General features: G+C 45.4%; 1 protein-coding gene across 2 annotated transcripts in view; it reads left to right on the top strand.

The window, feature by feature from the left end:
- NID2 (nidogen 2) overlaps positions 1–24,939 on the top strand; it is a 449,243-nt gene that overhangs the window by 46,256 nt on the left and 378,048 nt on the right. For both annotated transcript variants that reach the window (XM_069208632.1, XM_069208633.1), the window contains exons 3-4: positions 16,197–16,429; positions 17,212–17,906. In XM_069208632.1, the coding sequence (XP_069064733.1) occupies positions 16,197–16,429; positions 17,212–17,906 (928 nt within the window). The remainder of the gene's footprint in view (positions 1–16,196; positions 16,430–17,211; positions 17,907–24,939) is intronic.

Below are 24,939 nucleotides of genomic sequence, written 5' to 3' on the forward strand. Positions count from 1 at the left end.
AGATTCATTCTAGTTGTTGAATTAGGTATCAGAGGCTCAAGTGTACAGGTTATTTGTATGGTAAACGCCCAACAAGCTATCCTGGACTGGGCACTGTAGGAAATGCCAGATTAAGAAAGCTATGACATAGTCTTCTGAATGCATGAGAATGTTTTGCCACTTGGATAAACTATGTTCAGAGTAAAAGTTTGGACTCAATGATAACTCCCAACTTCTTTACATCTGTCCAGTGGTTCTAAGGGGGGGAAGAATCATATTTTTACCTTGGTCCACAGACGAAGATCTTGATTTCAGTGGATGTAAGCCTCAAATCGCTCTATAGCAAAAAGAAAAACACTTTTAAATCATTTTCAGTAAAAGAAACAAATTAAGTGAATAATTGCTGAAGTCTCCAGCTTGATATTTACCTAAGAAAGAAGAGACCTCAAACTGTCTGTCTGTGTTTCATAGAAGGTTGTTGTAAAGGGTCAGACACAAACATACTGCTGAGGTCTGAAGTGTCTGAATATAGAGCCCCCCTTCCCCTCATTTTGCTTCATTACAAGAGGAAGGCCTGCATTGTTCCCCAAAGGTCTGCCCTACTGCTTGAGGCCAGACGTTTCCCCCAGAGGATTGCCCTACTGCTTGAGGACATATTTGTTCACCAGATGACTGTCCTACTGCTTGAAGCCTGCCATGTTTCCCAGAGGACTGTCCTACTGCTTGAGGCCTGCTTTCTCCCCCAGAGGACAGTCCTGCTCCTTGAGACCTTCTCTGATCTCTGAGAAGGAAGACTGGATCTGCTCCCTCATTTCCAAGCTACCTGAGTGGACTCCAAGGCAAAGGTCCGTTAGTTGACCCCGTGTTCTGGCTACAGCGACACAACCGGCTCCAGAGGGCCCCCTGCAACTACCCAGCTGGCCTGCTGCAACTGGACCTCCCTGAACCTCGCAGGCCTCTACTAGAGAAAGTCCCTGATCCCCACAAGGTGCCTCCCCAGTCCTGGACCGTTGGCTGGCATCAAGAGAACACTCCTCTTCAAGAAAAGGAGAAATCCTGAGGTTTTGGGTTGTTCTGTCCCATTCACAGTTGTGTTCACACAAATATTCTGCTTCCTACAACAATCACCAATGCGAAGCTCCGGTGAACCTGGTTCTTCATGCTACAGCCTCAACCAGCAACACAAGATCTTCACTTCAAGCTACAGCTTTAAGAGCCCACGGTGATCACCAATACAAAGGTCAAGCAACATCAGTCTTCAACACTGACCAGAGGTTCATTCCACAGTGATGAATGTCTGCAACGCCAGGTCTGGTCTTTGGGCTACAGTGGCAACTAGCCACAATGCTCTTAAAGTTCCTCGCAGTCCTTTTCACTACTAACGGAATTGTTTGCACCAGACTTTGAAAAGGTAACTTTTTCAGAAGGACTAACCAGATCCCTGTATTCAGCATACGCTCCAACACAGTCAGCTTGAACATGTGACTTTACCCCCGGTACAGCATAACAAGATGACCGCAAGTGTTGCTTTCTGCTTTTAGGTGCTATATCTGCCTACATCTTTGAAACTGAATAACTCTAGTTATACTGATTGGATGTTTGTCTTTCAGGTATAATTTTATTTATGAAAATGTACTCTTTCTTTCTAAATTAGTTTCAGAGTTTTCTTTTGTTGTGTTTTCACTTTATTACTGCTTGTGTGCTGTATAAATACTTAACGCTTTGCCTATAATTTAAGCCTAATGGCTTTGTGCCAAGCCATCAGAGTTAAACACAGGTTCGTGACTTTTATGCTCTAACCCAACAAGAACTATGGTTGTTGCCTGAGTGGAGCTTCCTTCACCCTCAACCAGTAACCCGATTTCTTACAGGGGTGTTACATGGAAAAGAATATAATCCTTCTGTGGGATCAGCTACACAAGATGGGCTTGCTGCTAAGTGTTTTAATGGATTGCTGGTGTCAGGATTTAATCCTCTGAAGAGGGGGTAATTTGGCTCATTAGACCTGTAAACTGGTAATCATGGGAGCTTTTTAATTGCCAATAACAGCCAAAGCTAAATCTCACCTGTATGGAAAAAAAATTCAAAAGAAGGTGTTGTAATTATTTTTTTAAGATTATGAGGGAAGCAGCATGCCCAGGCTCCTAGTGGAGAACACTGATAAGGCTTTTATCTGAGTCAGTTAGTTTTTAAACCTCTGGGTGTCCAGGCAGAGCGCCTTGCTCTCTAGTGTCTCTTTAGATGCAGTGTTTGTCTGCAAGGTCCCTTAGATTAGTTGAGGTGAACCTCTCAGTATATATAGAATGTTGTCCTGAACCTCTTAGTATACATTAGGCTTTCGTAGGGTGCTGTTGCAGAGAGGTGAGAACTGGGATTATGTGGGTGAAGTGAGAGCATCTGTGATTAGAATGGCTGCTGAATATTATATATTGTTTGGCAGAGCCAATAGCTGCCTTACTACCCCGGTCAGCAGGGCATTACAGTAGTCTTAGTGGTTCTACAGTGCACAGGATGATATTTCAAAGACCGCTTTTGTTATTGACATGTTTTCTCAGTGTCATTCAAACACTGGTTTATGTGCATGTTTCTGTCTAGGAGGCAGGCCAATGATAGAGAATTGGATACTAGGTTAGCCACTGAACTTTTGATCACCAGGGTAGGTATGCAATGCATAACGGAACATTACAATGACATAGGGGTAGGATAGCAAAAACTACATTTCTTGTTGGTTCTATATTTTTGGTCTCATTAGGACAATTGCTCCAGTTTGGAATACAGACAAATCAGCAGAAGATATCTTGTGATGTGCTTCTAAGTTATTCCTTTGTGTCTACTGGTTGCTGGCCATGTATTGGGGCCCCTGTGTGTGGTTTGGAGAGTTTAGCAGAAAAAGTATTCTTGTAAGAATCTAAAGATTACAGCACAGGGGCAAGTGTAGAGTATTATTTTGATCAGATGCTCCCGTTTCAGAAAAGTGGTACACCAACTGACAACACACACTGATGTCAATCCCCCCATGTGCGTTGAGGGTGTTTGGGCATAAGGCACTAGTGGCTTGCAGAATTAATAGGTAGGCCTTATTTTTGTACATGATATGAAACGTGCCATTTACGACTTATATGGTTGCAGGTTTCCTGCTGTAGCCTGGTTTTATACTTCATTGGCAGTCTCACTGAAGATAATTTTCCATCATACATTTTATAGGTAGGTAGATCACATAGCTTTCTGGTGATTTATCCAGGTTGAAGAGACATATACATTTTAAAATATGTATATATTTTGAAATGGTTAGCTATTTGGAATCCCAGACCCGTTATATTTAGCAGAGAGTAGCCTGATCTACCTTCAAATTGCCATTGGATGTTCTTGGTTGTATAAAGAAATTGAAGATTTTGAGCCAGTTTTGGCAAATGCCCTGGAAGTGGTGTTGACCTGGATGCCAATTTAGTATCTAAAAAAAATCCAGATTATTTTTAGTGTTCATACTGCTTTTTTGCTGGTTCTCAGTACCGTAGTTATGACCTTGCTCACGTTTAGGTGTAAGCGCACTTAGCAAACTCACTGAACCGTCTCACATTTGTTCTGCAGGGTATTTGTAGATTTGGTCCATTGATTATGTTAGTATATTATTGTTATTTTTCATCCCAGTGAGGAAATGCTGGGTTAGTTTGTGTGTCATTAGTGATATGAGACTGCTCTAGAGCATTTTGTAGTGTTTTACAAAAACATATTTTGAATAAAATAAATATTGTCATGTTTTTCTTCAGCACATTTGACCACCATTTCAGAACGGAAGTGTCTGAATTTTCCTTTTATGTGTCTGTACTGTATTTTTGTTGCCTAATGTTTAGTAGGTCCCTAATAGACTTTCTGTGCTCGTATCTGCAAGGCTTTGTATTAATGCTGGTAATTGATGTGATTGGTTCAAGACTGTTAAAGCCCATCACATATTTAGATGGGATGTTACTAAGGTAAGTAGGCAATCCAAGTCTTTACTCTTTAGGATTCTAGCACTGCTCACCATTTGGGTTGGCCTCTGATTATAGACGTTCAAAGTTAAGAATGTAAGGGAACTGTAATTGTTCTCCCCAATGGACCAACATAGGGATCTGGCACTGGAGGGAGGGCGGTGGACTTTGAATTGACTGTGCCCTGGAATAATCTATTACCATATATTGGGTTAGTGAAAAGTTGAGTGAGGTTTTTGATCTGGAGGAATGTTGAAGGAGCTTTGTGTCTCCTAGGATGCTGTTGGGTAGATAATCATTAAAGCACTCTTCCATGAAGAGTAATGTCTTCAAATGAATATCTGCAATCATAATAATGATGAGGAGGTTATGATCTTGATGGAGGGTGGGTTCATCTCCACTAAGCTGCAACTTGGCAAATTTTATTCTCCTGGACTTTGTCGGAAGACTGGCGAATGTATTCTCTATAGTTCGGATTGGTGATGATCTATCAGAGGAAAGTAGGAGAGATTGTTAATGACAGCTGGATTATTTTGTTTACATTAAGATCATGCCTGCTCTGTATTTATGCTGTCTGTGGTGGGCTTATTTAGCCCTACTTTTTGCCATGAAAGATTTGGAGTGTTGCAGGCTGAGCCTTGTTAGTATGTTTCTGCCTTGAAATTGTAACAGTTTTAAAATACATTAATAAAGTGGCGTTATTAATACCTTCCATATGTATCTGGTCTACCTAGTTCCCAACTTGCTGTATAACATTAGATCCTTCTTGTCTTTTTTTCACATTAACCCCTGCCCCCTTTTCATGACGTGTTTCCTAATATGAGCTGATTGATGGCCTGATAGGACTGAGAGATTAAGGAGGATCAGAGCTGTTAGGTAGCCCTGACTGCAAGAGGGCTTTATATGTCTTGGGGCGGTCCTATGTGTAGTGTGTGTGTGTGTGTGTGTGTGTATGTGTATGTATATGTGTATATATATATATATATATATATATATATATATATAAAATGTCCAATATATTCAATATATGTATTTATGTTCTTATCTTTTGCATGTTTATGTAAAACTACATCTTTGTTGTAGTTTTTATGTTATTTGGTATGGTCTGTCTTCCCCTCCTGCATTGTCTCTCTTTGGTTTATCTGGAATGCTCCAGCTGTTCTGTTGCAGACAGTTTGAGCAGGGAGGGCTGCATGCAGATTAAGTTTCTTCTGCCTACAACTTACAAATTAAAGGCAGACCTGTGTCAACATTATTTCTTCTGCTGGTGTCATACTTGGAGTGGCGTCCACACTGCACTATGCTTAACTGGTGGTCCTCTAGAAGATAATATAGCTTAGGAATTGCTCTGTGAACTCCTCCTCCACAAGTGGGGAATGGGAGAATTCAAGGCAATAGTTGGAGGCATCATGCAAATTTGTTTTTTAGATTCTTTTTAGCAGTATAGTTATTATTCCATGATTCAAGAACCTTATCTGAGAGAGGTGTTAAACAACTCTGATGAGTAGGCTGAGTGTGACTAGGCTTTGAAGAAATCTGCTGGACAAGGTGTCACAAAAAATCAGGCTTTGGTCCTGCTTGCAGATTGATGGGTCTGATATAGGCTAATGAGTAGGAATCAAAAATCTGAGGCTGGGTGCGGGGGCTAGTGGCAGGGCATGTTGACTGACTTAAATACTGATCACTCAAAAGTTGTATATCTTGTTTCAGAAAAACAAAAAGGCTGGTTCATCCTCCCTGCAACCTAATATCTGCTTCCCAAAATAATACCAGTTGCCTCTTGTTAGATCTGTCAGCTCTTGGCATGGTTTCCCCTGTCCTTTTTATTCTGACCTATTTTTGATCTTGTGCTGAAATTCTTTTGTGCTAGTTTAAGGACTCTGGGCACTTTACCACTGATGACCAGTGCTAAAGTGCAAGTGCTCTCTGTCTTATACTGGTGATTGGTTCTTCCATGATTGGCATATCTGATTTACAACTAAACCCCTAGTATAGTGCACCATGTCTGCACAGGGCTTGTAAATCAAATGCTACTAGTGGGCACACTTGCCAGGCAAAAACCTTCTCTCTTACTACATGTAAGTTACCCCTAAGGTAAGACCAAGGCGGCCCCCCTGGGCAGGGTGCAGTGTATTTAAAAAGTAGGACATGTACTGGTGTGTTTTATATTTCCTGATAGTGAAATACTGCTAAATCGGTTTTCACTGTTGCAGGACTTCTCTCCCATAGGGTAACCTGGGGATTTCCTTGAAATACCTTTTAAGTGTAATTTTCCTTTGGCAACAGATAGAGATGAACTCACAATTTAAAAATACATCCTTTGGTGATGTTGATTTTTGAATTGTAGGTTTGAACATGCCACTTTTAGAAAGTGGGCATTTATTTGATTAATCATTCTGTGCCTCTGATTGTCTGTCGAATACATATCTGGATCAGAATGACAATTGGGATGTTTGTGAATTCAATCTGGATAGTCAAACAAAGGGAGCTGGAGTGTACCCTACATTTCCTGATAGGTCTTCCTGAGCTACAGTGGTGGGAGGAGAAGACATTTGCACACTTGCACTTGCAGTTCCTGTCCTCATACAGAGCAGTCTCCAACCCCCTGGAGTGTGTCTGGGGCCAGGATAGGGAAAGGCAGGGTCCTGTGCACTGCAAAGGCTTCTCTTTGAAGTTTGCCTACTTAAGACAGAAATGGGTATACGCACTGGACCTCTGACACCACACAGTTAGAATCCTTCTGGACTAAGGGAATTCAGACAGAAAGAGGAGTAGGATGCTGTAGTAGGGACTGCCACTCTGCCTGTTGCTTTGTTGTGCTGGCCTGCTGCTTGCTGCTTCTGTCGTGGGAGTGAAAGGACTAGACTTTCTACATCCTGCTTCCACAGATTCTCCAAGGTCTTGGACTGAGCTTGCCTCCTGTTAAGAAGTCTCAGGGACAACAAAAACTTCAACTGCCAGTGACTGGGCTCTTTTGCAGAGAGTATGGAATTGCCAAGTGGTACCAAAACCAGTACCTGGGCCCTTGGGAGTGAGTTCCAGTGCAACAAGATAGAAACTAGTGCATCAACTATCAGAAAGTGTTTAGAACGGACACCGCTTTGTGACCCCGCACCACTGCCTGCCCCAGGGCCATAGTCCCCGGTGAATGCAATTACCATGACCTACAGTGCAGGCCCGATGTTACTACAGCACCACTGAAGTCACGCCACTGAGCATGTTCAGAGTGCTGTGTCACCTACGTCCATGCCACCTGACTCCGCTGTGGCCCTGTGGTGTAATCACAACGCACAAAGTCAGTGCCTCATATCTTGACCTGCTGCATTTATCGACCCTGTCTTGTTGTAAGGAACCAACGCCTCACTGCCAATGCAGCATCACTTCCCCTACAACAGAAAGGAACCAAAGCCTCACCTCTCCTGCCTAGCAGTAAGGAACTGATGCACACCGGCTCCAGCGAAGCAATGTCTTTGGTTCCCCATTGTTTTCCAAGGTACTGTAACCGAGGTCTCTAGGACTCTGTAGCCGGCCTGCACTTCCTCGGGTGGTGTGGGACTGTTGGCAGTGACTCAGTCGAGCTGTTTTGATAGCCCCAGTTGAAGCTATTGTGTTTCTAAGCGCTGTACTATATTTAATCTTTGAAAATGTGTATGCTTACTTGTGTATGTTGGATTTTTGTTGTTTTGGTCTTGTTTTACTCCGATAAATATTGGATATTTTTCTTAACTGGTGGGGAGTACTTTTGTAGTGGTTTCACTTTGTTACTGTGTGTGTACAAATAATTTACACAACGTTGCCTCTGAGACAAGCCTAACTGCTTGAGCCAAGCTACCAAGGGGGTGAGCAAGGCCTATCTTAGCTGTGTGACTCCCTCACCCTGACTAGCGTGAGGGTCCCTACTTGGACGGGGTGCAAACCACTGCCAACTAGAGACCTCATTTCGAACAATTCTTATTGTGCCTCGATCCCTCATAACCTGTTCTGTGTATCTCAGTGTAGGGCAAGTGTCTAAGCTGGACTAGGCTAGACTTGAGATATGCATCAACCAAGATGGGCAGTTCTCCAACGCCCATTGTTGTGTGGTACCATCCATCCTCTTGTTGACACATACCTCAGCTACCCCACCTCACGTTTTAGGGGCCACTGGTCTCCAGAGACCATGTCATTCAAGAGGATGTCAATATGGTGTGAAGAAATAGATTAACCATAGGTTTTGTCACTGACATTACACTTAAGATATGTCCGTTATGTTTGATTGAGTGGCAGCAGAATATTGTTGCCATGATATCGTCTTGACATAAATATTGTGCCCCCTATATTGTCTCAAAAATTGCCCCATGGGAGTTAAGGATAGAAAATTTGTAATGATGAAAGAAGGATTACTGAAAAGTTAAAGCGTGTTTCTGAGTTGTAAACAAAGTCAAACACAAATGCGATTGCCCTTTTCTTAAAAATGACCGTTAACTATTGTTCGCATTCACACTAAACATGTCTGCATGGTTACTAAAAATCATTCAAATAGCTTCTGTAAAGAATCAAAGGGCATCTTACTGTATAAAAATGAAGAACACATTGCTTTCGCGCCGTGTAGGAGGTGAACTCAAACAGCTGGATTCCCACGCTAATTTAGTTTTCTAGTCCCAGTGGTAAAAGGGCGGGGCAGTTTGAGGGTAATAACATCTGGTAGTAAAGCCTTGTACAAAAAGCGACTTTTTTTATGTACGTGCTGCACGTGGTCTGAAGTTCTCAAGGCAGGCATGCAGTGTGAATGCAAATCATTTTACCTTAGTTCAAAGTCTGGGAGCGGTACATGAAGCAATTTAAATGCCTGCCTCCTCAATGCGTTTCAGACGTTCTCTCATCTGAACGCTCCTACCAGATGTATAGCTCATCACACATGGTTAGTGGCTTTAATGTAAAGTAAAGCGTGGGAAGGAAAGTACTAAAACGTATTTAACTTTTTTTTTTTATCGAAAATGGTGGCAGCACCACTCTTCCGTGCTGTGCGTATTTTTAGAGCTAGCAAGGATTCCAGTCCCAAGTGTCAGCAGCTAATCCAGTGCACGTTTTTTGCTTTGCATTCTAGGGACTGAAGTCCTGAATATATATTGTGATAAACAAGAAAAAAAATCCTAGACGGTAAGGCAAAATTGTGTACCTTACTTGTGCATGGACCTTAGTAAGTTGAGAGCTCTGTTTTAGGTACAACCATAGCAGCGCACAAACTCTGCTCTTCCGACGTGTTGGTATGTTTCTGGACTTTTAACAATGCCCGTCACTACCACTTGTTCGTGGGCTTGCCCTTCAAAGTTCCTCTGACATTGGTAAATGTTTTACGTTTGTCCCTCCTTGGGGAGGTTTTGTTACCGCCTTGACCTTCGCTCTGTTACATGGATAATTGCACTTTTGGCGATACGTTTGACTGCGAGCGATCTTCTTTTTCCTCTTGTGTGTCTCTTCACGCTGATGCTCATTGCGGCCGTGGTGCTGTGAATTGTCTCCCTTATGTGAAACTGTTTAACTTTTCATTTGCAATTTATGTGGCAAGAAAACTCCGGTTAGGTGTTTACAACGCTAATAGCTCTATCTTGAGCAAATGCGAGACCCATTCCATTACAAATCCTTGTTGTACTTGCTATTTGATTTGTGAAATATGCGATTCCACAACGGTCTTGGAGGTAAAGTCTGACCATATGGGACACTGACAAACAAGACAGGTATCCTGTCTCCCATATTACAAGCGTATTACCTATGGCATTTGCAATAAGGAAAGAGGGGGCAGGATGCCTTTCAACTCAATATCAGGCCATTACTCAGTGGCAGCTCACAGGAGGGAAGTGGGGAGGGGGGGGGAAAAAAACAGAAAATATAACCTAAAAAAAAAAAGTACCTTTATTGCCATGCCGATCCGCTCCTCCGTCCTCAACTGCAGGAACAGCCTCCTAGTCTGCCCTGCGTCCAATCCTAACGCTGCTTTCATGCTGCTGGCAGCGTGAATGTAGCGTTTGGATCGGACGAAGCACCCAGCAAGGGTGCTCCTCAGCAGAGTGAAAGATTCTTCCTGTTACCAACCCAGCAACACAGGAGTTGTTGGGTTGGAGAGAGCCCAGTGCGCATGTGTGTTTGGCCTGGCCCGAGACAGCCAGCCAAACATACATGCTTACTAAGGAGGAGTGCTGTGCACTCCCCCTTCGTGCTCGTCACAGCCCCATAGTCCCACCCCTTTTAAAAGAAAACACTAATAAACATAGTTTATTACCGTTCTCTTGTAAAAAGGTTTGCTAGTGCGGTAGGGGGAGGGAGGGATGGGAGATGTGACGCTCCTCTGCCATAGCGGAGGAGCCACTCCTGCCATTAATTACCAACCTTCGGATTATTACAACAGCGATGGCTGTGGTGGTAAAAACTTTACCACCATCCAAGACAACTTTGTTATTGCCAGTCATTTCCATATCCTCACTCTGGCTGCTCATTTCCATGTACCATCACTTCATACAGCACACCTGCTTTACCTGTGGACTCTAAATATAGCCTTACTTTCATCTCTTTTAATGTTACTCAATTTGTTGACCTTTTGAATGATGCAAAGCTAAGTCTTTTTTTCTATGCTACAAACTTGTGACCTTGAAATCACAGCAACTGTCCAGTAGTGGGCGAGTGTCTTGGTGGACAACCATTATGAGGTTGTTGGAATTGCTACAGAACACAGATTAGAACTCAAGCCTGAAAAGGTAATGACTGTAATAGAACAGGGAAGATGCCAGTTTAGGTCTCGGCTCTAGATGGTACATATGCGTTGTCTCGAACCGAGACATGGTGTAGTTACTTGTGGGCTTACAGCCTGCCCATCTGCTTCCCATTTGCTGTAGGATTCCATGAATGTGGTCCCTAGCCACTGGCAAAACTGCACTTATTGAAATCCAGAAGACCCTTACCATGAAAAACTCTGAAAAGTAAGTCTGGTTCTATGAACTGAAGGGTGGAAATAGGCCTGAGTGATCCTTAACATTTTCCCTTTTACCCACCTGTGGAATAGTAATTTCCCCCTTCAGTAGAAACTGCATTCAAACAATGTATTCTTATGTACCTAGATAACCTGAAGCCCCAATGCATTAACTTTCGAGCAGTATGAAGGGCCGCTTCAGTTCAATTAAAGCATCAGACACAACAAAAATGTAGGGAAAATTGCTAAATGTGAAACTTGTCTAAATGGCTGAATGATGGGACCAGGATAGGATGCCTTGCTAAAAGGTATCTAGCCTTCCTCCTTGCTGGTGTTCAGGTATAGTTCATTGCTTGCGATCTAGAAGAATTCATTAAGCAAATGAAGCTGTGCTATTCTGATAGTCCAAAACTTGGAGGAAAAGTCAGAAGAGGCAATAGCAGAGCAAGTATGGTCAAGAACTGTTTACATGTTCTATAAGCCAGAGGTTGCTATGCTTTTCTGGTACCAGAAGAGAAAGAATACGCATGTTGTATACAGGCCGCAGATGTCTGCGGTACCCACAACACAGACCTTTGTTTTTGTTTTGTGGTGTGCTGGGGTCCCTTTGGGGAATGTGTACACTGTCCTCTTATGCGTCTTTGAAAACAATTCAGGATGTGGGGACTGTGCTCTGCCTCTTGTAATGTTCTTTCGCTGCCATCTTATCAGTTCTGAGACTGTGGACCCAAAATGGACGAAGCAAGCGAAAAGCTCCATCGTCCTATCCGATTTCAAGATTTGAAGTAGTGCTATAAACCGAAGTGAAACGTGTCAATGAAAATGAGCCGTGCAATGGCATTTCAGATTTTGGTAAATGATTAGTAAATGATTAGGTGTTTACATTGGCTGCAATGCTGCTAAAGGAAACAACTAACTTTGAAGTTTACAAACTCAGCCCGCTAGTAGGTCCTCCTCGGAGCATTCAGTGGCCGATAGAATGGAAGTAAAACTACTACTACATGTCTGCTCCTTTGTCTGATTCCCTCACACAGCAAAGGAGGGGGACATTAAGCTGTTAATGTCACTGGCTGAAAATCATTCTCTGGGGAGCGCACGGCCACATTTACTACGGTTTGAAATCTCTTCACTCTCTGGTTGGCCTGAGGTCCTCAAACAAATGAACTAAAAGAGGAATGATGGAATTGCTGTGCTATGGTAACTGGAGCTTTATGATGCCAGGGGATGAGCTGTAGATATTTCCTCTTGCTTGCTAGTAACGCTGTTTGTTCTCTAGCCACATCTGTCAGTAAAAGGGCATGGTTGCCAGGACATCTCCGAGTACACAAATGCATAACGTTTTAGGATTTATGTTTTCCTATTGGATACATTCACGTTTTCCTAGCTGGTAAATGTCAGACAAGATAGTTCGTATTTTGCTAAGACCAGAATGTAATAGTTGTGGCAGGAGGCTGAACAGATGCCATTTTAAAGTTTAAATGCGTATTACGAGAAACTATTATTCTTGGCACAAAGAAAATGTACTATTGGTTTGACCAGCAACCTAAAGCCATAGGTAACACACACAGATAACTATAGAAAATGAACAAGTATTGGCAAAGCCAGTAGGTCTAGTCTATGCTAAAACATTTGGCTTTACAATGCCTTTTAGTCCTGTTCTACAGCTGCATGGCTAAAAGTGTATTTGGGGAAAAAGACTGACAAGGCCATTGCTTGACTCGACAAAACACTTTTTTTCTTATGCTGGTGGGTGTGGGCAACACTGACATTGGGAGGGATGGTGGGAATGGGCCACAGTCATAACTGTGGCAACAAGTAGTAAAAAAAAGCGCTATGATGTGGCCAGCACTGGCTGCGTCAGAGTTTTGTTTGTTTTATTCTTAGTTGGATGGGGTTGGGGAACTCGGACAACGGGAGGGTGAGTGGTAATGGGCAACACATACAATGGCAATGGGGCAGTAAAAAAATGCTATAATGCGGCCAATGTTGGTTGTGTGACTGCATTTTTTTTTTCTTATGGATGTTGGTGGGGCAACACAAACAGTGGGGAGTGGGGTGAAAGAAGCAACATGGATAACCAAGCGGGGTGGGTAGGAGGAAAGAAGCAACACAGACAAATGGGTAAGAAGCAAAACAGACAAGGATACGTAGTGGGTGGGTAGGAAGCAACACAGACAACAGGTGGGGGTGGGTGGGAAGGGAAGAAGCAGCTCAGACAGGAGAAATAAAGAAAATAGTACCTGAATCCTAGAGAACAGGGACAGTGGAAAGGCAGAAATCAACCTAAATCTATCAGTAGTTGGTCAATACTTCAAATGAAAGAACAGGAAGTGCTATTGGCAACCCCTTGCAGATCAGGAGGCAGCAAATATGGGTGACAATGAAGTCAATGAATGGTAAGCAATGTGTGGGCTCTAAGGGCCAGATGTAGGTAGGTGGCACATTGCGAGTTGCAATTTGCGACTCCGAGCGACTCGCAAATTGCAACTCGCAATTTGCTATGCAGAAAAGTGTCTCGGACACCTTCTGCGACTCGCAATGGGGTCGCAAAGACCCACCTCATTAATATTAATGAGGTGGGTCGCAGTTTGCGACCCCATTGCGAGTCTGGGCACTCACGGGGATGGTGGCCTGCTGGAGACAGCAGACCACCATGTCCGTGACTGCTTTTCAATAAAGCAGTTTTTTTTTTTTTTTCCATCTGCAGCCCGTTTTCCTTAAAAGAAAACGAGCTGCACTTGGAAAAAAATACCGAAACCTTTTGTTTCGTTTCTTTTTCAGAGCAGGCAGTGGTCCATAGGACTACTACCTGCTCTGAAAAAATATTTTTGTGATCATTCACAAAGGGGAAGGGGTACCATGGGGACCCCTTCCCATTTGCGAATGAGTTACCATCCACTTCAAGTGGATGGTAACTGCGAGTTGATTTGCGACCGCTTTCGCGGTTGCAAATCAACTTACATCGCGTTGCGAGTCGCAAATAGGAAGGGAACACCCCTTCCTATTTGCGAGTCGGAAACGCATTTTGCGAGTCGGTTCCAACTCGCAAAATGCGTTTCTGTATAGCGTGAGGGCTTTGCGCCTCGCAAACTGCGTTTTTCGCCGTTTCCGAGGCGCAAAAGCCTTGCTACATCTGGCCCTAAGTCCCTTACAGTAAACAGTACATTTCACAACAACAGCACATACGCTGTTTGCAGGCAAGACCTAAAAAGGATAAAGAGTGGAATGAAAAACACATTGTAAAAGTAAAATATAGGCCCACCAGCTCGGACATCAAAGTGAAAATTTTATGCAAATGTGTATGTTATTAGGCAAAATGCCATCCGTCACTCTGCATGTGAGCCAATGGTTGAACTGACCTGAGTCATTACCCCATGCTGTATGCTGCATACTGCAGTGGGCTGAAACAATATGAATGACAGCTCAACAGACTAATGGGTGAGGGAGCTGACCCAAAGCTCCTCTGTGTATGTATTTATGTATGTATCTTTTCCTCATGAATATTTTTTATCACATACAGCTGCGGAAAACAGCTAAAGCGGTCTCAAGAGACCATGCGCCATATAATCTTTCCCGTTTGTTAAGGGCTACTTTAGAAAGATAGAGACCTCAAAGGGCTTCACATCTATCCCTTCCCCTATGTCCCCACTACTTTGTAAACCAGAATTTGTACCAGCAGCAAAAGTGGGCCAGGATTATATATAGTGGTGCACTGCTAATTGTAAACATGTAGGATACCTCTAGAACAAACAGGGCATTGAGTCCCTCAAACATATGAAACAAGACTATGGTCTCCCTGGGAAGGAATACATACAGTAATTCCAGATTCAGCAGGGGGTCACCCACGCCTCAGATAAACCTGATTCAAGCAGCCCACGAAATGGTATTTGACAAATGGGTCGTGAAGGCACCTACTTCCTGACATCTATAAATTTCTTCAGAAAACCGTTCCCACTGGGAGCTCTCCAGCGCAAAAGAGATGGGAGGAGCAATTCAAACACTCTGTCACAGACAAATAATGGGTGAACATCTTGGTTATAGCATTAACCTTTGCAACAAGCAGCTCTGATAGGGAGGCATTCCTGACATCGACATTCAATTGGTACTATACACTAGCTTGGGTTCACAAATGGTAAAGGTGGAGATTTCCCACATATTGGAGAAAATGTGGGGGCATAGGCACATTCATGTCAATGCCCCCAAGTTGCATTGGCTGGAGGTACTGTCCAGCATCAACATTATCTTAGACACACGGATACCACAGTTTCCATCCTATACCTTATTTGGTCTTCCAGGTGAGCAGACTTGCTCACTGCGCTCCAGGAGAGGCAAAGCAATCACCATTGTATTATGAGCACGTAGACAGGTAGTCATTGCTGTCTGTGTCAGGGAAATTGGTCTTGGTGCTTAGCTTAATAGGCTCTGGGAGCTCTTGGGTATGTAAAAGCTCTCAGTAAATCTGGAAAGAAAAGAGGCCCAATTTGAAAGCATTTTGAGACAGTGGGTTTCGTGCCTGTCCTTGGAATACAGGATCTCCTCTGTCCCAGATATGGAAGATCTGCATATCACACATACGTAAAATAGTACAGAGTAGAGAACCTAGTCCTACTTAGGTCTAGTGGAAGGACGCCTAGGAGTACAACTTACAAAACTGATATTGACACGAGGAATCTTCCTTCAAATACATAGATAGGTTGAAGAAGGGTAGCTACTTTTTTGGTTTGTTGTTTCATTTTAATCACATAACATTATTTTACTGATTTGTGCCACCCCATCGGCCAGAGGTGGTTGGTGGGTGTATGTGAAAGCTTTTGAATAATAACAAAAAGATTAAACCATAAAGGTGTCTATATGCCAGACCTAAGAAGATTAATTTACATGGTTAACATGTTTGTTGTAATGAAGTACATAATTTGAAATGCACTGAGGATTCAACAAAAGGGATTGTTTTCACTGATCTGCCCCATTTCAGGAGATTGATACTATTTTGAGTTGCTAAGGCTGCAGTGACAACGATGACTGCAAGCAGAACAGACTGGTAGAAATGCACTTGCTGAATAACAATCTACCCCATGAATAGGAAATCTATCCTATCTTTGGGTTTTGAAGTACTACTAAATCATGTATATTTGGTGTCTTGGAATATTGCCAAAAGTTATCTGAACTGCCATTACTTGAAAATGATTACTTGTCTTGTATAATGCCTTTGCATGTATTGTGCATTATGTTACTGTTACAAAACATAGTCTACCTTAATGTTAGTCCCTTCTCAAATGCTCCTTTCTAATCCATTGCACTGTCTCTAGTTTAACACTTTTCAGGCAGTGGTAGCGTATGATGATGCAGATGCCTATGCCATTTTCCTTTATCCTGAAGATGGAATTCAATTCTTTGGAACAAGACCAAAAGAATCCTACTATGTCCAACTTGAGCTTCCGGCTCGGGTGGGTTTCAGCAGAGGAGAGTCCGACTTCCTGAAGAGAGAAGCACCGTATTACAGCATAACCAGCAGTGAACAATCTGTGAAAGATCTCTACCAGTGAGCATTTCAATGTATTCTTTATTATTTTGAAGATCTTCAGATATAGGCAAGTAAGAGTAACAGTGTGACCTATCACATGATAACGTATTCTGGAGTTATTGGGTTGAACTCTCACTTCTGTACAATTACAGCTCTTATAGTATTTGTTTTACACACTTCACTTTCTTTCATCTCCTCATTCCCTTTAGTGCAGTCATTCTCTTTTGCTTGACAGACAGACGGGTGACTCTTGCATTTTCACTCTGGACCAATTGAGCTATGGATAAGTCTAGAGAAGTCCAAAATTGAAGCAATGTTTCCATTGCATTAAGCAATGATATTAAGTCATTTGGTTAGCTGGTAGGGTAACTACCCATAGATTTGCATAAAAATGTTCCAGATCACTGTTAAGTCCATTAGCTGTACTGAGATATATTAGTACAAATATATTGGTTTGTCAAAGAGATGTACCACCCATCGTCCTGTTATAAGACTATATTCAGTAACGATCTTTGAGGTGTACTCTTGTTGGCACTTCTCAACGTGAATAGCAGTGAAAGGATTGCAGCTGCTTGACATTACGGTTGAAGAATAATTACAGCAGGATACATTCATGATACTGTGTAAATATACATTTTAATGTATTCAATGCCATTTCTGAAGCACCAACATTGTTATGAGTCACAGGTTTTACATGTTGCCCTGCCTTAGAATGCTCATGCCCCAACTCCAGCAAGCAATACTGTTGCAAAAAACTCCCACAAATATGCTTTGTGAAATGACTTTTTGTTTCTTTTTAGAAAAAGCAATGTAAGAGTTCCTGGAGTATGGGTCTTTCACATTGGTAGCATCACCCAAATGGACAATGTCATTCCTGCAGGGGCGAGTGAGAAGGTGCCTGGAGTACAGCCTGTGGTAACATTGGAAAGCACACAAAACAATGAAGGAGATGATCTGTATCCAGATCTTAGTAACGAAAATAACTATCCTGAATCCTTCTATGGTGAGGAGGAGGATGAAATTGAGTACCCATTACCCATACCCACCAATGTGGCTCCAAGGCTTTATGCGCATTCTGAAGATGATTCTCTGCCTTCTAATGCTGATGTTCCTGTTCACGTGGACCACAGTGTACCTGAACATGAAGAACCATTATTGTCTCAACCTGAAACTCACAATCCATCATTTTCTGAAGTGCTGCGTAACCCACTACGTGGGGATGTTCCAGAAGAAGGGGACACAGCCAACGAATACCAAGAACCTGTTGACGAAAGAAGCCCACCAATCACAGTTAATAGAGGGGATTTATTTGTCCCAACATCTATAGACCGGCCATCATACAATGAGAATGTCCCTTCATTCCCAGATGGAGGTGCTGCACCATCAGAAATGGAAATTCTTCCTGTTTACCCCGAGGGAGAGGTTATTCTTCCACCATCTCAAAGTGGACCACCCGATGCAGCTGAGGAGGTCCATCTGGGTGTTGATAGTAGTGGTAAGCTGCATGTATTTTAAATTTGTTTTTGCAGTTATACAATCCAGATGTACTATGCGTTTGAATAGTGACTGAAAACTTCTCAGCAGCAAAGGAAATATTTTGATGTAGTAACAGAATATATACACTGTAAAGCCTTCCTTTTAACACCCACATTTTGAGACAATGCAGTTGTTTTCAGCTTCTTTTATCATTTCAATGAATTGTTTACCTTGTAATAAAATATTTTAACACATGTCCTTATTTGCCGCTATCCCAGCCTCACTACCTTCTGAGCAGGGCCTTCAGCTGAGCCTAGAGTGCATAAGGCAAAAGGGGTTGGCTTTTGCCATGCCCAGTATCAGTGTCTTATATCCAACAAATCACACCTGTGACTGTGCTAAGCAGCAATGGATGAGACCTTTGGCCATTCCATGTGTCTACTCTCCCAGTAGGCTCTGAGCAGAGAGTGTGGGCACACTGGAGTGAGATTAGGAAGTGCTCCGCGTGACACCACAGGACCTCAAAATGTTTCTCCCAGGAACTTGCCTAATGGAGCTTAGCAGCCTTGGAATCCAATTCTGAATGCAGCATGAGTTCTCACCTCGTAGCAGCGGGCATGTATCAAGTAGAGTAGATAATCTCTTGGGAGAATGGTATCCTTAAAGTTAGTGGAGATAAGTGGTCTTCAGGTCATGGTAATCAGACTGAGGTTTTAAGATCAAATCTGTTTGTTTTATAGAAATATAAACATACAAAACACCACCCATCGCGGGACATAAATTGAAATATATCCGCACAGAAGCAATGCCAAATCTTCATACAAAGGTCTCTCTCGTGAATCCCAAAACCATGCTCAGAGGAACCCCCCGTCAATCCTCTCCTTGCTGAGCCATGTGCCTACTGGCGATGTCCAATAATCATCCAAGATGTCAGTCCCGCGGATGAGAACCACATAAACATATAAATAATAACACTTCAACAATGCTTCCCCCCTCAACCCCTTCCGTCATCCAAGCACACCCCCCCCCCCTCAAACAACCTCCCCCCACAGCCCTCCAACCAAGGATTTAAATCAACCTCAAAACTCTCAGGTAGGTCGGACATGTCAGCTCAGTAAATTCTGCAGAAAGAAGCCGAAGAAACGGCTTCCATAATTCACCCAGGTCTCCTACCCGCTGCTGGGAGGCTAATGTAAGTTTCTCCATTGCAAGAATAAACCAGAGCTTCTGAAGCCATGAGACAAGAGTCAGGACCCTATCTGTACCCCAGGGAGCTAGAATTAGCTGCAGCGCCGCATTGAGTGCTAGGTCCATCTGCCTTCCTTTTAGAGATCTTAAAGGAAAAGTAAGAGGGTTGGGCAGCCCCAATAAAATGTATGATGGGAATCTCGGGATCTTAACCTGGAACGCTGCATCTATATCATCTATAATGTTTTCCCAGTAATGATGTAACTTGGGGCAGTGCCAAAGCAGATGTACCTGTAGCTCCGCACCCTCTCCAGCAAAGCTCTGTCTTTTCATGGTCCCATGCATGCAACCGCGCTGGAGTGTAGTACCAGTAAGAGGCGACTTTGTATGATATCTCTGTCTCTGCGGCATTATATGCTGTGTGGTGTATTCTATAGAATATGTTGTCCCATTCCTCATACGAGAGTTCTCTCTCCAACTCCCTCTCCCATCTCAGCTGACCCTTTGACTTAGGCGACGGCCTTCTCCTTGCATAAGGCGATAGAGCTCAGAGATAATTCTCCTATCATCCTTCTTTAGGAACAGCCATTTCTCAAATGGCGTAAGAGGCCTATCTATCAGAGCTCTGTTCGCCAGTAAGAGAGCTCAGTGCCGCACCTGATAATACATAAGCTTATCCACCTCCATTAGGCCATAGGCCTCTCTCATCTGGTCAAAGGACAAGACCCCGTGTTCATCAAAAAGGCTTCCCACCCTCCTACAGCCCCCCTCATACCAACGTCTCAGGCCTTCCAGACGGAGTCCAGGCTCAAAATCAGTATTCGCACCTATGGGGGTCATCTGGGAAGGGAAAGATTCAGCCCTAAACGGCAAGCCACCGTATCCCATACCCGTAGCGTTGTCCCTGTTATCGGGACGCATAAAGACCTCCGGCCCTATGCCTGCGCCGGAGCCAAGGCTCCTTCCAAATATGAGAGCCCGCCACCGCCTGATCCATAAAACACCAGTGTTTCTCCGTGAGTGGGCTACTCCACTCTACAAGAAAGCGCAGCTGTGCTGCCTGAAGATATCTCAGAAGACACGGGATCACCAGTTCCCCACTGCTCTTGGGGCGGTATAAAATCTGCTGCGATAGACGTGCCGGTCGACCCTCCCATATAAATCTCAGGACCACCGATTGTAGGGCGGCAATCGTCCAGGGGGGTGGGGTCAGTGGGAGCACCTGAAATATATACAGTATTTGCGGCAAAATTGCCATCTTGACCGCAGCTACCCTACCCAGCCAAGACCGCTTATGTCTTCCCCCACAACTCTAGATCCCGCTGTGTATCGCGTACCAGCTTTGTATAATTCAGGCTCACCGTTTTTGCGGTGGACCTCGCTAACTCAACCCCAAGGTAGGAAAGGCACGAGGACGACCAAATAAAGGAATATCGAGCTCTCAAATCCTCCTCATGATCAGAGCTCAAAAACAGATTAAGGACCTGAGACTTCTTCATGTTCACTTTAAATCCCAAAACCTGGCTAAATTCTACTAGTAGCTCCATAAGCGCAGGCAAAGAGGTAGCGGGCTCCGCAAGTGTAAGAATCACATCATCGGCATATAGGGTAATAAGATGGTGGTCTCTGCCAAATTTCACACCAGAAACCAAGGGGCTATCTCGTAAGCGCTGTGCGAGGGGCTCCATATATAGCGCAAACAAGAGGGGGGAAAGTGGGCATCCCTGTCTGGTCCCACGCCCAACCGGAAACGGTGTAGAAAGCACACCATTGACTCGAACCGCCGCTCTGGGGAACCGATAAGCACATTGGCTCCAAGATCTAAAGCCCGGGCCCAGACCGAAGCGCTTCAGAACCCGGAAGAGGTATGGCCAGTGATCCCTATCAAACGCCTTTTCAGTGTCGATAGAGAGGAAAAGCGCCTCCCTACGAGATCTATCAATTTTATCTAGCAGATGCAAAAGTCACTTTGTATTATCGCCACATTGTCGATTTGGAATGAAACCTGACTGATCGGGATCAATAAGACCCGGCATATAAGAATTAAGGCGGAAGGCAAGTATCCCCATGAATAATTTGGCATCTATGTTCAGAAGCGAGATCGGTCTATACGAAGCACAGTCCTCTGGGTCCTTACCCGATTTATGTATAACAGCAATGGTAGCGTCCAGCATACTCTGCGTCAGAGTCCCCATCTTCCGAAAGGAATTAAAAAGCCGCGCAAGCTCCACACAAGTTCTTATAAAACAATGTTGTGAACCCATCCGGGCTGGGGGACTTCCCATTCTTCAGGCGGGAAATCGCTGATATAACTTCTTCTGGCCTCATCTGCTGGTCTAATAACGTCGCCTCCCTCCCAGGAGGAGTGATTGCTATGCCCTCTAAATAAGAGTCCAGGGCCGCATCGTCCCGCTCGTCCACCGCATATAACCCCGGTAAAACCCCGCAAAGGCCTTAACAATCTGATCACTCATGCAGGCCACTTCACCGGAAGGGGAACAAATCAGTTTGACTGCCGATGCCGCGCTCGTAACCGGTGCACTAGTAACTTTCCGCATCTATTGCTCCCAATATAGTATTTGTGCTTAAGTCGTACTACTGGAACTCCGCCCTATCCTAGTCTAGTCGCTTCACCTGCTGCCTTGCCTTCTCTAACTCTCGCCAGATCCTGGGCGCGCCAGTAGATTTATGGGAACGCTCCAGGACAGCCACTCTCTGCTCTAACTTCTCTCTTACCTCTCTCCTCGCTCTATTATCCCTTGCAGACAATGCCATCACCTCGCCCCGCACTACTGTCTTCAACGCCTCCCAGACAGTCTCCATGGAAGTGCTGCCGTCGTCATTAAAGCGACTCCACCGCTGACTCACTCTGAAGCAAGGAGTCCTTAAAGCGCCAGCTCTGGGTACCAACACGGCCTACCTCCATGGCCAGTTCAACAGTAATAGGGGCATGATCAGTCAAGGCCCTGGGCTCAATCGTAGCCTCTTTAACCTGGGACATAAACTCTTGTGAGGCCAAAAAAAGATCGAGCCGTGCGTAAGTCTTGGTCACCGCAGAATAGAAGGAATAATCTCGGAGCGTAGGATGCGACTTCCTCCACACATCCTCCAACCCACACTCCGCTAACAATTGACGCCCCATCTTCGACAATGCCCCAGTCTGCCCAAAGCGTTGGCCCGAGCGGTCAAGCTCTTTGTCCATCACCAGATTAAAATCTCCCCCTATCAAAATGGCGCTATCTGGCGAACTAAATATAGGGGAAATTGACTGTCTCAGGAAAGCCTCCTGCTGGGAATTCGGAGAATAGAGGGAAGCAACGGTGAAAGAAAAAGCCCCAAGCCGTATTCCAATAGCCAGGAACCTGCCCGGAACTTCATATACCTTCCCAACTACCTCCCCAGCGAAGGTCCTCATGAGCAATATTGCCACCCCGCATGTTTCGTAGTAGCTGAGGACCAAAGCTGCCTAGGGAACCATCTTAAGCGCATGCAAAACGTGTCTTAGTATAACAAGTGGGTCTCTTGTAAAAAGCAAATGTGACTCCCAGATTTCTCTAGACCTGACAGAATCGCTAACCGCTTGGTTGGGTTGTTATGCCTACAAACATTCAAACTTAAACACTTAACTGTCATGTCGTAACAGGGAGAGAGTCACCCAGGGGAAAGAGCACGGGGCTGCTCCGCCAATAACACTCATAGACCGGACTCCCAGGGAAGCACACCAACAGACAACCCTTACGCACAACAGGTGCTCGCAACCAAAAAGTCCTCGTGCACTCATCTCCACAGAGGAAAAAGTATTCAACTGGGCCGTGAAACCCCTCAAGTTCACCAACTAGGCCCATCCACCCCGCCGCCCAGGCCCCGCCTTGACAGCCCGTAGGCCAGCGAATATGCGACCCAATGCTAACCAGCCGCCCTCAGGCACCTTAGTCTTGAATATTGGTCCCAGCTGCCACATTGCTCACTGCCGACTGCCTCTCCGACAGTTGCTTCAACGCGGTAGGTCGCTGTCGCTTCCTCCATCTCTCCTTTCTCCTCCATCTCGGACGGTCCTCACCACTCGGGCCCGGCTTCGCACCCAGGTCCTGGCCACCCTCCACCAGGCCCAGGATCTGGTTCGCCTCCGGTATGGACTTCACTTGATGGAGCTGCACCTCCCAGCGAAAGATAAGGCGGAACGGGTGACCCCAAGAGTATGACACATCCTGTGCTTGCAAGTGTTCCATAATAGGCTTGAATTCACGCCGCCGTTGCAGAGTCCATGCCGAAAGGTCCTGAAATAATTGGAGCTGGTGCCCTCTAAATTGTATCTGCGGCAGATTGCGTACCCGTTGCAATATACTGTCCCTGAGCCCATAATTATGGACGCATGCCAGGATATCCGGAGGGCGATTTCCATCACCTCGAGCACTCTATCAAGCGTAATCTCTCGGGACTCCTGCAGGCCTAGAACTGAACGGAACAGCTCCACCACAAACTCTCCAATGTCCTCCTTCTCAGCCCCAGGCGGTGCTCCTCTAATGCGGATATTATGCCTGCGTGACCGGTTCTCTAGGTCCTCTCCCGAAAGCTGAAGGAGATCCTGTTGCTCCCGCAAGCGAATGCATTCTTGTTGGAGATCCACCACCTCCTCTCCCCGGGAGATTTCACCTTCCTCAACCTGTGCCACCCGCTTACCTAGGGAGGTGACCTCTGCTCTCAGCTCTTTTACCTCGTGGGAGATGTCCCTTCGAAGCTCTTGGAGATCACTCCGGAGCGAGTCAAACAGGGAGGCAAGAAAGCCCCTCGTGACCGGGCCCCCTCATCCTCCTCACCTCCGGAGACCTCGCAGCAGGCGGCCCCTCAGGAGCCCCACCCGGCACTGGGTGAGCCCCGATGAGCATGTCTCTGACCGTCCGTTCCCGCTTGCCGTTAGCGGCCGTCATCCCTCCAGCTCCCCACCACGTCATGTGTCCAGCTCAACGAAGCCTCCTCACAAGTACGCCCAGGGGTCGGGCCACCCGAGGCCCACCGAAGTCACCTCTCCACTCACGGGCAATACACGTCACTTCTCTACCACTCCACATGCCTCGTCTCCGACTAGGTCCACCATGGGCCGCCTGCACCGCTGATCAGTGGCCCCAGGGCCCCGCGTCATCAAGGGCCTCTCTACGTCCGAATCCGGCCACCCAACAGTCCACCAGCACACTCGCCTCCCCGACCAGGGGCTTGGCCTTGCGGTCCTCAAGGCTCCGGCGCTCCGCGCCACATCAGGAGCACGGCACAGCCCCGCCGAAAACTAGCAGCGCGGCACCCTCCTGAGCCGCTGCCGCGCCACCTCTCACGGGTGCCCGGACACCAGGCCCAAGGGCCGCCACGTGGCCCGAACCGCCGCAAGCCGGGCCAGCCTGCTGCAGGCGCTGGCACCAGCCACACGGCTCCGCTTGGCACCTCCGCAGGTGCCCCGGGCCCCCAGGGGCACCCCGCTGTCCGCGGGCCGGGCACGATCACCGGGCCGGCCAAATGCACTCCAACTGGGGTCGCAAAGCTATGTCGGAGGCCGCGGCGGCAGAGCACGGACAAACGTGTCCGCTCACGCCGCCATCTTGGCCACGCCCCCAGACTGAGGTTTTGAGGGTTCCTATGTACACAGAAGCCTGAAGATGACATTTCAAAGTGTTTACATACTCTGGTCATGATTGTTTTTGGATTAACATGCTTCCCTTAGGGGTTTCTTTGTAGCTGTTGCCTAATTACATACATTTCCTACATTATTTCTCATGAGGAAGTGTTGAGAATCTTACTTATGTTCTCATGGGGTTGATCTACTGAGCATATTGCTTAAAAAAACTGTACAACAAATACAACAAAGTTAAAGTGCC

Source organism: Pleurodeles waltl, chromosome 9 (genome assembly GCF_031143425.1).
Source record: "Pleurodeles waltl isolate 20211129_DDA chromosome 9, aPleWal1.hap1.20221129, whole genome shotgun sequence".
NCBI classification, from domain to species: Eukaryota; Metazoa; Chordata; class Amphibia; order Caudata; family Salamandridae; genus Pleurodeles; species Pleurodeles waltl.